Source organism: Silurus aristotelis, assembly GCF_946808225.1.
Source record: "Silurus aristotelis genome assembly, chromosome: 2".
Classification (NCBI taxonomy): Eukaryota; Metazoa; Chordata; class Actinopteri; order Siluriformes; family Siluridae; genus Silurus; species Silurus aristotelis.
This window is the reverse complement of record NC_139575.1, coordinates 30,366,451-30,383,131: the sequence shown is the minus strand read 5'-3', so window position 1 is coordinate 30,383,131 and position 16,681 is coordinate 30,366,451. Positions and strand designations below refer to the sequence as shown.

Sequence of the window (16,681 nt, the reverse complement as noted above, 5' to 3'; positions counted from 1 at the left end):
ATAACAAATAGTGAAAATTTAGGGGGGTCTGAATACTTTCCGTACCGACTGTATTTTAGTCAGTGTGCAGCCTGTATAGCAGTATAGATTAACTGTCCTCTTAAAAAAAAAAAACACAGAGAAATGCTTGTCTAAATAACTGAGAACAAAAGTGAGTACACACATCATCTGCATCAGTGTTGTCTGTTGCTTTTACTTATATGACCAGTAGTACTAGAACCACAGCATCAGCAATCAGTGACTGAATACGCAGCAATGTACTGTACATGTGGTGCACTATAGTATATACTGTACCAATACTGTATACATATTTTTCAATGGTCTGCTCTTTAACTGTATTTATACTTTATGATATTGCAAATCAAATCTACAGTTAAACACCAGTTTGTGCTGCAGTTGTGGTTCTGTGTTCTTATGTCCTGATGTTGTTATTTTTTTAAGAGTAGATTTTATAATTTGCCCAGATTGACTGCAGTCTTCCCCTAAATAATATTAGGTTGACAGAGCATGAAAAATCGAAACCATATTTGCTCTTCCTCTCATTTGTGAATTTGAGAAATATGACAAGCTAAAAATAGAAATCTAGACTACATCACTCTTGCCAAGCAATTCGTAGGCTGTCGGCTAATAACTAAAATAAAGGGTAAACTGTGCCTTTAACGGAGCCCCCCTTCCTTAAAGCCAGGGGGTGCAAGGAGGGGTAATCTAACAGGCTAATTTTTTTTTCCAGATATTTTTTACGAAAAAAGAATAGCTCGCAGACTATGGATAGCTGCGTATTCAGTCACTGATTGCACTTATTAATGCTAGGTCCGTTTGAGCAGCTACATTATTATTAATTGAATTCGCTTTCCAAGGGGCTGTCACTCTGTACCGTCGGCGCTGACTTCACCATCCCTTTAAGGAGATTTTTCAACAGTGCGAGTTAAGACTCGAGCCGTCGGAAGTTTTTGTTTTGGTTCCTGTGTTTGTTAGTGGTTTTTGTTAGTTATTCCCATTTGTTATTACTCTCGTTATTCTACTATACTACCTACACGGAAACTTGCATTATGGCTGAGATATCGAAAGGGGTTAATCCCGGGAAATTGGCTAGTAATGTTCAGAAAAGGATAAGCCGGGTTCAAGAGAAGGTAAGAGAATCAAAAACTCCTTAAACACTCCCTAATGTTCTTATATCTTTATTTTTAAGTAGGTAATTCAGGCGTTTACAAAGATCTAATATTTCACTATCTATTTCTACTGTCAGCTGGCAATAAGTCAGGAACAGACCGCTATGTGCTGGTGATTACTGTGGCTCTGGTAGTACATTTGCTATTTCAGGGACTTAAAGTCATCATATCCTGTTACTTTAGTTTGTGTGCTGTTGCATTATCGCTTACTTTTAAAACTTTATATATATATATATATATATATATATATATATATATATATATATATATATATATATATAAAATATTATTCAGTATTATATTATACAAAAATGGGAAAAATTGTATATAAATAATTGTTCCCATTTTTGTCATTGCCTCGGAAAACATACAGTAGCAGTAAGTGAACAGTGAACTGACATGCTTAGTCACACATAAACAGAAAAACGACACTTATTTATTTATTTATTTATTTATTTATTTATTTATCTCTTTATCTATTTATGATGTTTGAAAGTCAAATATGTAAAAAAATTTAAATAAAAAAAAAACATTTTTATTGAAATGTGATTTAAAAAAAAAAAAAGATTTCTGATATATTTTTTTGAATCTGATCTGAATATTTATTCAAGTTCACAAATAAATTGCAATCTTGACATTTAGAAAATGTATTAACATATTATTTGCAGTGATTGGAAGAATATTGCTGTACTTTATTTAGTGTATTTCCTTCCATCAACCCCCACCGCAAAATTAAATTTTTAAGTAGTTTTAAACCTGCTCCTCCACATGCTAATTTTTCAAGGATTTAAAACCTTATAATTTGCATTAGGGACTACCAGTCCCTATTACTTACATGCTTTTTTTTAAGTGTTTCACCCCTGTTTCCTCTTGAAAGCCTGTTGTACTGTTCAAAACATGCTTATTATAAAGACTTGGGTTAGCTCAAGCCTGATATTTGAAATAATGGAGGACAGCCTTTAGGCATTCATTTCACAGTGCCTCTGTTCCTTTTTTAGTTACTCATCATAGAGCAAATACCAGTTTTAATACTGCCCCCCACTCCCAGTGAACAGACTTTATGTCAATCAAAGTTTTCCCAATATACACCCACACACCTGTCCTGTCTGAAAATTGCCTTGTGGCAGGACATGAATAGAGGCTATGAATAGCAGATAGGCATCCTAACAGCTGTTTAAATGTGATCAGTTTTTTGGGATCAAGTGAGGTTGAATGTATTTTAAGATCTGCAATTGACAGCTCCCACTAGTTAGGGCCTGTAACACATTAAAAGTATATGAATACACAAACTTTGATCTTCTGTCAGTCTTCTATCTAACAAACTTGAGCCTTGTCAGTGTGATGGTGAAATGTGTGAACTGTGCAGGAAAAGTGGCATGTATGTATATATAATCTTAATAAGCATAAACAGATATATGAAATAAAGCAAAAATAAAATTAGCAGAATCAACAATTACATTCTTAAAAAGGAGCTTACTAACACCAAAAGGCCTGGAAGGACACATAATTGCTGAAGTCTTTTGTTTATGCAGAAAAAGATGCATCACAGAATCTAGAAAGATCTCAAGATACAAACCACTCAAGAACAGGCCAAGTTAAAATGCTAAGACATAAAAGTCTTAAAAGCAAAAGTCTGTTTAGTTCTGATTCAAGATTAATTTAACAGTTTGGAGAAGGTAAGGAAGAGCTCATGTTCCAAAGAATACCACATGATCTGTCAAACATGGCAGAGGCAGTGTTATAGCATGGACATGGATGGCTGCCAATTTATCTGGGTTACTGGTATCAGAACAAAAGGAAATTTCACTTCCCCATTTGTAATTCAGTAATATGATATAATTGGTCAGGGGTCTGAGTTTTCAGATCATCACTGCCCACCTCATCATTGTTTATCTGTAATAAATGGACATTTCTTTGCAACCCAAATGAGGATGGGTTCCCTCTTAAATCTGGTTCCTCTCAAGGTTTTTTCCTTATGCCATTTTAGGGAGTTTTTATTTTCCACAGTCGCCACCGGTTTGCTCATCAGGGACAAACTTACACTTATAAAGATCATCTTATTCATTTTTTTTTACCACATTATCTGTGCAAAGCTGCCTTAACACAATTTTCATTGTTATAAGCTCTATACTAGGGGTCACTAACGTGGTAGCCCGCAAGGACCACATGAGTAGCCCGCGGGCTTTTTCTAAAAATAGCTGTTTCCTACTTTGTTAAATCATTGTTGATAATATTTATGAGAAATCATTAACATGATCAGTGTCTTCACATAGATGAATATAATTAATTATTAATAATAACATATAATAAAAGGTAAATTGAGAAAATGTGTTATTTCAGATCAAACTGAAAACTGTGTGAATCAAACTGGTAGCCCTTCACATTATTCGTTACCCAAGAAGTAGCTCTCAGTTTCAAAAAGGTTGGTGACCCCTGCTCTATACAGATAAAAATGAATTGAATTTAATACAATTTTTAAAAGTGGAAAGATGCTGTGGTAATATGCGAATCTTCTTACCATAGCACCTGTCAAGGGGGGGTTATAATAGGCAAGTTAAAGTTGATGTGTAGGAAGCAGGAAATAAGGCACCTGGATCTAAGCAACTTTGACAAGGGCCAGATAGTGATTGCTGGACAACTGGGTTTGAGCATCTTCAAAATGTCAAGAATTGTGTCGTGTTCTCTTTATGCAGTGGTTAGAGCCTACCAAATGTGGTGCAAGGAAAGAAAACCTGTGAACCAGTTACAGAGTCATGGATGCCCAAATCTTACTTATGCTCCATGTTGCATAGGAAGCAAATGTTGAATTGCACATAAGAGCTTCTATAGAAGAAATTAAAGAAATTTTTTTGTGTTAGCATAGCCCATTAACAAGGGATCACCACACAGAACTGTTTTTGTGGAGTGTTTTGTTTGTGAAAATCCCAGCAGATCAGCAGTCTCTGAAATACTTAAACCAGTTTTCTGAAATCAGCCAGCTGAGTACCAACACTCATTGAATAGTCAAAGTCACAAAAATCACTTTAAATTCATGTATATTACATTCTACTATGTTCAATATACACGTACAGTGCATGTACAAATCCATGTGTAGTGATGTTAGGCAGAATAGAAAGATAGAGTGCTGCATTTGATAAAGTAAAATAAATTAAGTGCATCCAGAGAAAGTATTTACAGCACTTCACTTTTTCCACATTTTGTTATGTTACAGCCTTATTCCAAAATGGATAAAATTTATTATTTTTCTTAAAATTCTACAAACAATACCCCATAATGACAATGTGAAAGAAGTGTATTTGAAATCTTTGCAAACTTATAAAAAAAAAAAAAAAAAAAAAAAAAAAATCACATACATAAATATTCACAGACTTTGCTCAATACTTTGTTGAAGCACCTTTGGCACCATTACAGCCTCAAGTCTTTTTAAGTATGATGCTACAAGCTTGGCACAAATATTTTTGGGCAGTTTCTCCCATTTTTCTTTGCAGAACCTCTCAAGCTCCATCAGGTTGGATCAGTTCACAGCCATTTTCAGATCTCTCAAGAGATGTTCGATCAATTTAAGTCTGGGCTCTGGCTGGGCCACTGAAGGACATTCACAGAGTTGTCCTGTAGCCACTTCTTTGTAATCTTGGCTGTGTGTTTAGGGTCATTGTCCTGTTGGAAGATGAACCGCCATCCGTGTCTGAGTTCCACGAGCGCTCTGGATTAGATTTTCATCAAGGATGACTCTGTACATTGCTGCATTCATCTTTCCCTCGATCCTGACTAGTCTCCCAGTTTCTGCCGCTGAAAAGCATGATGGTGGTGATGAGCAGTGCCTGGTTTCCTCCAGACTGGACATTGACTTGGCATTCGGACCAACGAGTAAAAAGAAATTCTCATGGTCTGTGAGTCCTTCATGGCAAGATTCTATGGACTGTCCACATGAGACGGTATTTAATTCGATATGGTGTTTACATGTGCCGGTGCTTTCATTTGTAATGACTTTGTGACATGTGCACATTAGCCTATGTCCTGTCCTGTCAACATGAAGTTCCATTATTTCTTATTCGTGCTATTTTTATGTAAAGTGTTGCTCTTAATCAAGCAACAGTGTGAATTTGTAGGCATACTACTGCTGGAAGGTATGAGGAAAACTTTTTTAAAAGTTATCTCAAAGGAGCATCTCAATACTACACATCTTTCATACAAAAATATGGTCTATAGTAAGGACTGGTGGGAGAGAGTTGTATGATTGGAATTTAATGACCTGGAATGAAAACTAAACTTTCTCATGAGTTGCCAGTCATTCACAAGTTTGTGTGGACTGGTAGAGGGATTAATGGTCCCAGAAGAAGAGACCATCAGAAATCCAATTGATTGTTTTATACAAACTCGGAAGCTGTGCAGAATATTGTGTTGTGGCAAATCAATTGTTTACAAGAGCACAGTAAAAACGTTTTTGTATATCTTCTGCAAGGGTATGGTGAATGGGCCGATACGAGATCTGATACGAATGCCAGTTGAATAGAGGCACCCGAAGTCAAACTCAAGTAATGGGACTTATCAACGGCAGTAATCGGTTTAACGTGTTTACATGGCAGATTTAAAATTTTGTTTTCGGTTTATTAAAAGGTTTATCCCACCATCTCATTTTATTGCGATTGGGGTGTTTATATGGATCGTTTTAATTCGGATTGAACTTTTAAAATGATCACAATGCTTCATGTAAACGTATCTACTGTTAACTGTATATAGACAGGTGTGTGCCTTTTTAAATCATGTCCAATTAACTAAATTTACCACAGGTGGACTCCAATCAAGTTGTAGAAACATCTCAAGGATGATCAGTAGAAACACGGTGCACCTGAGCTCAATTTTGAGTGACATGGCAAAGGTTGTGAATACTTATGTACATGTGATTTATTTATTTTTTTGTATTTTTGAAAAATTTGCAAAGATTCAAACAAACTTCTTTTATGTTGTCATTATAAGTTTTGTTTGTGTAGAATTTGAGAAAAATAAAAAGGAAATGGGGAAATGATTTTAATCCATTTTGGAATTAGACTGTAACATAACAAAATGTGGAAAAAGTGTTAATAATTTCCAGATGTATCTATCAAAATAAAATATTAACTGCTGTTAAAGGTATTTTGTTAAGATGTTTATTTAATTCATTTTTATTTTGTCATTACTAAGATGCTTTTCTGTATTCCTCCTTGTTTTTTTTTATTGTTTGTGTACATACACACTGCTTTCATCTATACTAGTCTACAATGGGCTAGGCAGGAGCTTGGAGTTTGGGTGTTTATCTAAACTTAGTTATAGTTTTTGTAAATTTCAGATCTATCACTGCTTACAAAACCAATAAAATAAAAGTTCTTGTTTTAAAAAAAGAGGCAGCAGCGGTACCTGAAGTAATAAGGTGGTGTAGCAATATCTTTTGCAGAGCCAGGAAGTAGAGCAACGCTCTCTGCTAAATTAAGAGGTATAGTAATACTTACTCTAAAAAGCAAGGGACAGACACAGGTCAGCTGAGCTGGATTCTTCAGGTAACTGAAAAACACTGGTTCAGGAAATCAGCATGCAAATGGATGTATCTGGTGGACACTGACTGTTTAGAATTTTTTTTTTTTTTAAGACAGGTGAAAGAACACTGAAAATCAGGCAGACACAAGCAGCAAGAAATATCCTTCTCATGATCATCCTTCCACAGAGGTCATAATAAATCCTAAATTAATATATATAAAATTTCATTATTAAGGTTTTTTTTATCGATAATTAAATCCGTTGTCAATGACTGTCGTTATCGATTAGTTGGGCTGCTGAAGTTACAGGTAAATGTGACGGTAAACTAACACAGCTGCTTACAAAATGGTAAAGAGTACAGTTCAACCAGCAGCAGGAAAAGTGTGCATACCAAGTCATCCAAGGCAATGGGAGCTTTTCATATTAAATGCAACAAAGAAGAATGTACCTGCAAGTTATGCAAAGCTGAGCTTGTGTGGCATGGAAGTACCACAGTGATGCATGAGCACATGAAAAGAAAACACACTGGTGTCACACATGAAGGCGAAATGTTAGCACGGTAAGCAAAAACTGTATAATCCACATCATGTAAAAATGGTATAGTTTAATTAAGTGATATTGTGTTAACTGTTAGCTAACTTCGGGACAGTCGCACTCGATCTGTTCTGTTGTGACTCTTGGCATCAGGTTGTGCAATCAGCTCGCTCGCAACATAGTTATGTATTAAGTCAAAACAGTGCAAACAAACACAAAATGTCAAAGCAACAAATATGAGCAGCAGTAAACGATCACATTTTAGTTACTGTTGTGATTTTCAGCTCATGCTTATTTTTACCTTTTTAGTTATCAAGCATGTTAGCTTGCTGTGTTTCTTTGTTCTATTGTCATTTTTATAGCAGTTGTCTACTGTTTGTTAACTAATCAGTTTTCAAACATGATTTACTGTGGCATTATTACGTTAAAATGCTTGTTTTCAATGTTTGAATATTTAATTGATGCATATATAATTTATTTATTATATAAAATATAATTAATTATATATTGTAGATGCTTCACAACTGAACCAAATGTCTTGGTAATTTTATACTCAAATTGTCAAAACAATGTTGTATTATATTTTATATAGATTTTTTAAGCATGGTTGTCAAATTGCCATCTGCAATTATCATACACAAATTGCTTCACCTTGCATACTTAAATGCTGTTTTTTTTTACTTTTTTTTTTACAGAAAGAAACAACCCATCATGAGTGAATTTGTTAAAGGAGAAATCCCCTATATACTCCTTAATAAGCTTTATAAAATGTCAAAATTATTCCCGTGGGCTCACCACCTGCAGGAGGGACCGTAAGGGACGGTGCTATGAGGATTGGGCAGCAGTCGGCGGCGGGGGCCTGCTTAGACTGCTGCCCCCGCGACCCGAATTACGGATAAGCGGGAGAAAATGAATGAATGAATGAATGAAATGTCAAAATTAAAGATAGTTAAACTTAATATGTGGCTTTTGGATTTTTTTTAATACATCTTTATACAGAAATACAGTGAATTAGGGTTTTAAATATTTATATAGTTTTATATAGCAAAACATATAATTAATTATTTTTTAATTTTTTATTAGATTAATTGATTAATTACACACACACACACACACACACACACACAATGCTGTCTTGGTGTTATTTTACAGAGTAAGGTGAAGGTGAGCTATTATCTCAAGTGGACATGAGGTGATTTAAAAAAAGCTGAAAAAGTATAATAGAGCAGTTATTTCATATTTGGAAATGGGAACATTCATTATTGTAATACATCATTTTATAGTTTCTTGCAAGAATAGTAAAAGCAATGTGTGGATTGTGCAGATTTTTCTTTGTCTGATTTCTAGATGATGCAGAAGCTGGGAAAGTCTGATGAAACAAAAGACATAGCATTTGAGGAGGGTGTGGTTAACTTCAACAAGCAAATGGTGAGACTGACTAAAATTTTTTTCGGCTATAACATGAATTTTGTACATCTGAATTAGTTTGAGTTGAAAAGGTTGAATACAATAATTCTAAAAGTAGTTTTTTTTTTTGTTTGCAAAAGAAAAAAAAACTGTAAGCCTACTAGGGAGATTGCTTTGGTGGAAAATTTCTACATTACATGGTGTGAAAATCAGACATGTGATTACACTCAGATTGTACAAAGCTCTAGTTCTTAAAGTAGTTTAAATATTTTGGATGTGGCATATATTCTTACAGGCAGAAGGCATAAAATTGCAGAGAGACCTGAGAGCATATCTAGAGGCAGTCAAAAGTAAGTTATGGGAACTGTGCTTGGTCTGTCTGTTCGTCAGTATTTTATGCAATGTTTCAGCTGTTTAAATTCACTCAAATAAACTCAGCTACTACCTGACCTGCAACTAACAATCTCACTTAAAATGTTTCTGTTTCTTTGTAATGATTATAATTGTAATTCAAGATAACATTTTGACAAGGTTACTATTATCTGTTTTGCTATTATCTGTTTAATTAACACTAATAACCTAGATGCCATAAGTAAATGTTTCAAGTAAAAAGACAATTCTACAGCATATACTGTTGCATGTGTTAACTACAGTTTACTGCCATATTTCATTCAGGCTATGCAAAATTGTAAAAAATTATAGTTAATTGGTCCATAGTGCCCACTAACCTGGATTCTTCTGAAATATCTAGAATTCGCACCAGACCCACATCAGAGCAGAGTGTGTTTTCTCTTTAGTGTGTATGAGCTTGCATTTCAGGCCAAAATTCTTTTTCTGAATTATATTTTTACTTCTATATTTGTATTAAGGACACAGAAATTAGATACTTATGCTAAGTCTAAGCATGTCCACTGAGTAGAAGTGTCATTTGTAGCACACCATGTTTAATGGTTTATTGTTAATTAAATAGTTGATCTCTGCACTGTATTGTGTGTGCAGGAAAGACCTATTCACATTTTAGAAGCCCTTTTCCAAAAAAAACCAGATCCCCCTTTTCTAATGAAACATCGACAGAGATAATATATATATATACATGTATATTAATTAAATATATGTGCTGCTTGCTGCACTCTTTACATACCAGAACATTTTGTGCAATTATACACAATTTTAGATGGGTGGATTCAGTACCAGGGCTACAAAAGTGGAGCTATAATGTCACTGTGGCTGTCTAGTGTACTTTAAATTTTTTCTTTTTATCAATATGTTTTATGCACATTAAATATATATATTAAAAAAATATACATGACCATGGTTGATGAAGTGAGACTTTCTAATGCTTTTCTTTTAAACACACACCTGACTCTTATAGGGTCACTCAAACCACATTCAGAGATGGCAGCAACAAAGGAGCAACTAATTAACTATGTCTTTGCCCTGACTAGAAAATATGTGTTTGGAAATGGCACGAACAGAAAAGCTATATGGTGCCAGACTAATAGATAAAGATAATTGTATGAAAGCAGATAAATCAGTTGTATTTCATAGTTCCATTTTTTTATCTTTCAGTTGAAACATTTGAAATGTTCAGTTGGATTGAGGCCAGGTTTGTCACCCGGGGTCAAATATTCAAATATTAGCAAACTATCTTTTCAAGTACATTGCTTTGTGCTTTCATATAGAGAACTCCTCTAAAAGATTTTACTTGTACTATGAATGCATTACTAATGCAGTAGTTTGCCAGCTTAGTTTTATTTAGAAGCTACTAGTTAGCAAACCCACATTAATGGGTAATCAATGTCAAACATTAGTAGGAAATGACAATCTTTTACCAGCTCTGTATAGTTTGTCATTGCTGCTCTCTTCCAAGATCTCATACACCAAGGAAAAGTCTCTCTGTTTCTTCTCAGCAATGCATGAGTGCTCAAAGCAACTACAAAGCTGCCTAGAAGACATCTATGAGCCAGACTGGGTTGGGAAGGAGGAAATGGATGTCATCACTGAGGTGTGTAAATGTGATTATCAAGCTTTTATAAAAGAGTTGTTTATGTGGACTATATTTGAGGTAAATGGTAAAATGCTAAGCAATGTAATTAAATAATAAATATATAAAAATAAGTCTTTCCTGCATAGCATTTTAGTAGAAGTCAATAGAACTATTAATGTTAAGTTTCAGCTTTAGCATAAAGTCTTTCTTTGTCTTGATTGTACTCCTACCTTGAAGGAGATAATAGAGAATGAGATGGATAATAATTTTCAGGTAAATTCCCTAATCTGTAGGGTGTTTTATTGTAGTGTAGCACCTGTTTTAGCATTATAGCTAACCCCCTAGCTCTAGCAAAAATATATGGCCAAGAGTATATGGGCCTTCCCTTGTTTGAATTGGAGTGTATGTTCTGATTTCTTTTCTTTCGCAGGAGACAGATGTTCTGTGGGGAGATTTCTATCAGAAGCTTGTGGACAGTGCACTCATCTCAATGGATGCCTACATGGCTAAGTTTCCTGAAATTAAGGTTGATTTTGGCACTAATTATTAGAATGCGATTGCTCTATAAAATAGCAGTACAATATGAAATGAGAGGATAAAACTACAAAAAAGTGTCATTTTAAAAATTATACAATACAAGATTAATATAACATGTATAGCAGCTTTTAACCAACTAAATGTTAGTGCATTAATGTACCAAACCCTTACTCTTAGCCAAAGCACTGATTGTCCATTTATCATTCAGAGTTAGTATAAAGAAGGGAGACAAGATACCAGGCCCATATATTTAAAAATAGAACTAACAATTGAAGCTTAGTCTTGTAATAATCTTTCACTTTCCTTACTCTTTGCTTTTGATATCCACTTTAATGTTTATAATCTAAAGATATTCTGATGAATTTGCCAAGTAGGCTGGATGGCTTCTGCCCTAAAAGTATAAATTTAAAACATTTATGTAAATGGACTAACAATTAGAGACTTCTTATTCCTAGATTACATTTTATTCTAATTTCTTGTTAGATATATTGTTGGGGTCATAAATTTACATAAGAATCTGCAAAATGTCAATAATTTAAAATATATATATATTACTTTTTGTTCTTTTACTTAGTACTGCCCTAAATAAGTTTTACATAGCAGATGTTAACACATAGTCAACTAGACGCAATAATAGCTAATATTATAAAAGTTTATATACCGTATTTTCCGGACTATAAGCCGCTACTTTTTCCCACATCGGGAGAAAAGCTTCACTGATGGTGATTTTTAAACGCACGACGATGCCAAAAGAAAAACTCCTGAGAGAAATGGTTGTGAAAGAAAGGAGGAAGACAGTGAACAATGACTTTCTTGGTTGGCCACTGTTTAGATACAAGCCGTTTAACAGGCACTGTCTTTCATAAAAGCCTGTGTAAAGTTCATTAGTTTCAATATAGACAGCTTATTTATGTTCAAAATAAAAATCTTTGTCAAATTCAGTGAGTGCGGCTTATATTTGGGTAGCTACTGGGTCTTCAGATATGTAAAATATGATGGGTTCTTTGTATCTTCTGTGTATTAGGTATAATATAGCATTATACTCTAACTATCAAATCTAAAATGTTATATGTATATATTTTATTGTAAATAATAACAGACATTTGATTGTCTATTCCTTTTGAATGCCCCCTGTCTTTACATTCAAGATTAAACTTTTGTCGCCACAGGCACGCATTGCTAAACGTGACAGGAAGCTGGTGGATTTTGATAGTGCCCGACATCATTTTGCTTCTATACAGAAAAGTAAGAAGAAGGATGAAGCCAAACTTGCCAAGGTACCTTAGCATACCATGTGTGGGGCTGGAGTGCATATCTAGTATAAAAATCTAATGTATTCAATTATTCTAATTAATCTTGTAATGTTACATTCACACATATCGATTTTATCGCTGCAAGTAACCAATTACTGTACTATAAAGTCCTACTTCTATTTTCATTGGTTGATGCAACTGTGTGTGCATGTGCAAATGTATATATAAAATCTATAAACAGGTTATAATAATTTGCGGTCAATTCTTAAAATGTGTGTTAACAAAATTGCTTGTCTTGCTTGCAGTCTGTCTTTTTTGAACCTTTGAATGTCCAGCCCTTGGCCCAGATAGGGAAAGCTGCTCCAGGATGGGCTCAGAGAATATTTTGAGCGCATCAAATTGCTCAGACTAACCTTGCCAGATGCCAGGTGACAGACCTAGCACCTCACTAACTACAGATTAATAGCTTAACTTCTGCTTGCCTGATTCACAGTTTTGGCCAAGCATCTGCATCAGTGTGTTAGAAATTTACTGCAGGATGCCTTACTTATGCAAATGGGGTTTTGATTTGGCTGTAACTGGAGTAATATGCTTGTGTGTTTACTGTCAGGCAGAGGAAGAGTTGGGAAAAGCCCAAAAGGTTTTTGAAGAAATCAGTTGTGACCTTCAAGAGGAGCTCCCGTCTTTGTGGAACAGGTGTCACCAAATTTCTTATTTTCCCATTCTGCTTCTTTTTTAAATACTATTTTCTAATAATGCATTTTTGGATCATTGTCCTGCATCCTGTGACAGTTTGTTTTTGCCATATGTAAGGGCATATGTATATTTTCATTCAGAAATCACATACAATTAAAGAAGTGTGGAATGCCATTTCAAAACATGGACTAACATGTGCTCGCTATGTGGAAATAGACATTTTTTTAAGTTGCTGTAAATGATGAATGGTTGGCAGGGAGTCACACCTGACTGCATATTCAGAAAGATTTACTTTCCATGGTGCTTATCAAGGGTTTCAAAGCAACATTGTTCAAATTAAGCTCTAAAGTATAAACAAAACATTTTATATACATCAGATCACAACAGAAACAGATAAAAATTTATTCAAAATATGTTTTTGCCAAGTCACAATGTTAATTTATTAGACATTAAACTTTCTCTACTGTGATAAAACTCCAGCATTGAACAGATACATAAAAGCACAAAGGAAGATCAGGGTTTTATCTTTTGTGTTTCATGTTTGCTTTACATATAGATTTATGTACAAAAACAACAATCATAGTATTGTGCATAAGTGTAAATATAAAGTGTAAAACTTTATCCTGACTGTTTTTTATATTAGCCAGTTTACAATATTTTCACAAATGTAAGTACACCCCTCACATTTCAGCAGCCATTTTGGTATATCTTCTCAATGGACAATACTATAGACAATAAACAATATAACTTGGATATATTTTAGAGTAGTCAATGTGCAGCTTGTACAACAGTATAGATTTACTGTCCTCTAAAAATAACTCAACATTCAGCCACTACTGTTAAAATAGCTGGCATGAAATGTGAGTACACTCTAAGTGAACATGTCAAAATGGTGTCCAAAGTGTCATTATATTGTGTGAGCACCATTGTAGTGTAGCACTGCCATGATTCTCCTGGGCATGGAATTCACCAGAGCTGCACATGTTGCTGGGATCCTCTTCCATTTCTCCATAGTAACATCACAGAGCTCCTGGATGTTCGACACATATCACTTCTCCACCTTCTGCTTGAGGATCCCCCATAGGTGCTAGGTCTAGAGAAATACTTGGCCACCCCATCACCTTCAGCAAGGCAGTTGCCATCTTGGCGTTGTGTTTGGGGTCATTATTATGTTGGAAAACTGCCGCTCAGCTCAGTTTCTAAAGGGTGGTCATTCTGAATGTTCTGCTTCAGAATGTCACAGTACATGTTGGAATCCATGTTTCAATTAACCGCAGCTGCCCTTGTACCAGCTGCACTCATACAGCCCCAGACCATGATGCTACCACCACCATGATTTACTGTAGGCAAGACACAAATCACTTCTTACTCCTTACCAGGGTGTCATCACACATGCTGCACACCATTTGATCCAAACAAGTTTCATCAGACCACAGGACGTGGTTCCAGTAATTCTTGCTCTTGGACATGTTGTCTTCTGCAAACTGTTTGCAAGTTATCTTGTGAGCCAGTACAAGAGATGAGGCTTCCCTTTTGGGATGACGGCCATGCAAACCAACCTGTTGCAGTGTGTCTTCTTATAACCTAGGCCATCTTTGTGGAGAGCAACAATTCTAATTTTTTTTTTTTTACCCCCCCCCCCCCCCCCCTTTGTTTTTTTTAAATAAAGACAAAACAAAAAAACTAACAAAAAAAATTATAATTTTTAAATCCTCAGAGAGTTTTTACCATGAGGTGCCATGTTGAACATCCAGTGGTTAGTAAAAAAAAGAATTGTACACAAGGTACCAAATTTTAACTGCTCTAATACAAGATGGTCCTGTCAATGCAGACAATAACATGAACATGATGACATGTTATCATGACAGCTGTTATCACTTTGTTCCCATTTATTTAGACAATAATGGCTGTATTTTGAGTTATTTTCAGAGGGCAGTAAATCTTTACTGCTATACAAGCTGCACATTGACTATTTCAAATTTTCACTTTTCCAAACAAAATTAAATCTATCATTCCTCCAGCTTTTCTGATTTACTCCTACCTCTGATTTAATCCCACCTATGTGCATGCATGATGCCTTGTGATTGACTGCTTCTCATTTTGCATTTTGTTTTTCCTTTGCTCAATGTTCTCAGGATGCGTTCTGGATCCACTGCAACCCTGAACAGGATAGGACATAGTAGTTACTAAAAAAAAACTAATTATTTTGTAATATAATATAACTACATATAAAAAAATAACACAAATTAAAACATTTCTCAGTCAATAAAACATTTATTAATTTTCATGAAACATGCCAAATGATAAGAGAATGGAAAGAGTATAATGTACAGTACATGTGCAGCAATGTTCTATTTAATGTTCCTTTAGTACTTACTTACACCATTGTTTTAATGATTTGTATTTAAACTGACTAACCTTTAAAGTGACTAAGAACACATGGGGCAGACATTTGCTCTTTTTCTTGTCTGGGAAAATGTAGGGAAGCAGTAAAATTGCAACGCGTTAATGCAAATTAATTTATCGCACTAAATCTATTAACATGGGATTAATGCAGTGCACATTTTTTGTTTGTCTATTTTTATAAAACATATAAGTAAACAAATATAAAAGTGGCACACACATTTAATCACGATGTCCTTTCTGTACTCATATTTATAAAAAAAAATAAACTCCACAAAAGATAATGTTAATCACTATACATTTGTTTCACTATGCGTCAAGTCTTAAATCAGCACCAAAATCCGACAATTAAAACCGTTCGTGTGAAAACATAGCAAAAGTTCTGTTTGGTGTCCTGATAACTTGATAATTACAATTTGAATTTATATTTACTTTAAAATATTTACAAGAACATTTTGTCTTCATGCTCTATGTTGAGTATGGTTTCACTTATAATAAAAATACATTTGCATAAAGCTTCCATGTTTGTCCACGCCCATGTTTATTAGAAAACTTTTAAAAAGTGTTAATATAAGGTATATTTAGAACAGATAAAAATGTGCGATTAAGTTGCGATTAATCACAAGTTAACTCATGAACATCATGCTATTAATTTGTGAATAAATATTTTAATCGATTGGCACTCCTAATTTAAATAATTGAGAAGCAGTGGCTTTTGTTTTTCTTTTGTTTTCCTATGACTCATAATACATTTCTCTTTTCATTCCTCAGTCGTGTTGGTATCTATGTGACCACCTTTCAGAGTTTAGCTGGGATGGGGGAGAAGTTCCACAAAGAGATGTGCAAAGTAAGAACTCCTCTAACAATCAACGTGTTTATATTAACACATGTTTTAAATAAAAATGGACAAATAAATATTGAGGTGCATCTAGGGGATTAAGGGAAGTAGCTTTTTACCATTTCTTAGAATAAATCTTTATTTTTCAGCTGAACCACAATCTGTGTGACATTATCACCAAACTTGTGGAAGAACGACAGACTATGTAAGTGTTTCATTGTGCTGTGACCTAATAGATCTAGTGTGTCCATTCTGACTGTCAGCGCAAGTACTTTGTTTATACTAAAACAACAAATTCCCCACAGAAATACTACTGTGAAAGCTACTGAGAAGAGGTAATTAAACT

General features: G+C 34.5%; 1 protein-coding gene across 2 annotated transcripts in view; it reads left to right on the top strand.

Annotated features, from left to right (window-relative positions):
- Positions 1 to 657: 657 nt before the first annotated feature.
- bin1b (bridging integrator 1b) overlaps positions 658 to 16,681 on the top strand; it is a 28,180-nt gene continuing 12,156 nt past the window's right edge. Inside the window, exons 1-10 of one of the 2 annotated variants that reach the window (XR_014532233.1) lie at positions 658 to 1,130; positions 8,562 to 8,642; positions 8,917 to 8,971; positions 10,532 to 10,626; positions 11,039 to 11,134; positions 12,315 to 12,422; positions 13,009 to 13,094; positions 16,269 to 16,344; positions 16,485 to 16,540; positions 16,641 to 16,670. Coding sequence is in view for 1 of the 2 variants with exons in the window: in XM_083534041.1 (XP_083390167.1) it covers positions 1,050 to 1,130; positions 8,562 to 8,642; positions 8,917 to 8,971; positions 10,532 to 10,626; positions 11,039 to 11,134; positions 12,315 to 12,422; positions 13,009 to 13,094; positions 16,269 to 16,344; positions 16,485 to 16,540; positions 16,641 to 16,670 (764 nt within the window). In the remaining variant the exon portion in view is untranslated. The remainder of the gene's footprint in view (positions 1,131 to 8,561; positions 8,643 to 8,916; positions 8,972 to 10,531; positions 10,627 to 11,038; positions 11,135 to 12,314; positions 12,423 to 13,008; positions 13,095 to 16,268; positions 16,345 to 16,484; positions 16,541 to 16,640; positions 16,671 to 16,681) is intronic. The other variant, XM_083534041.1, reaches the window with a different exon arrangement.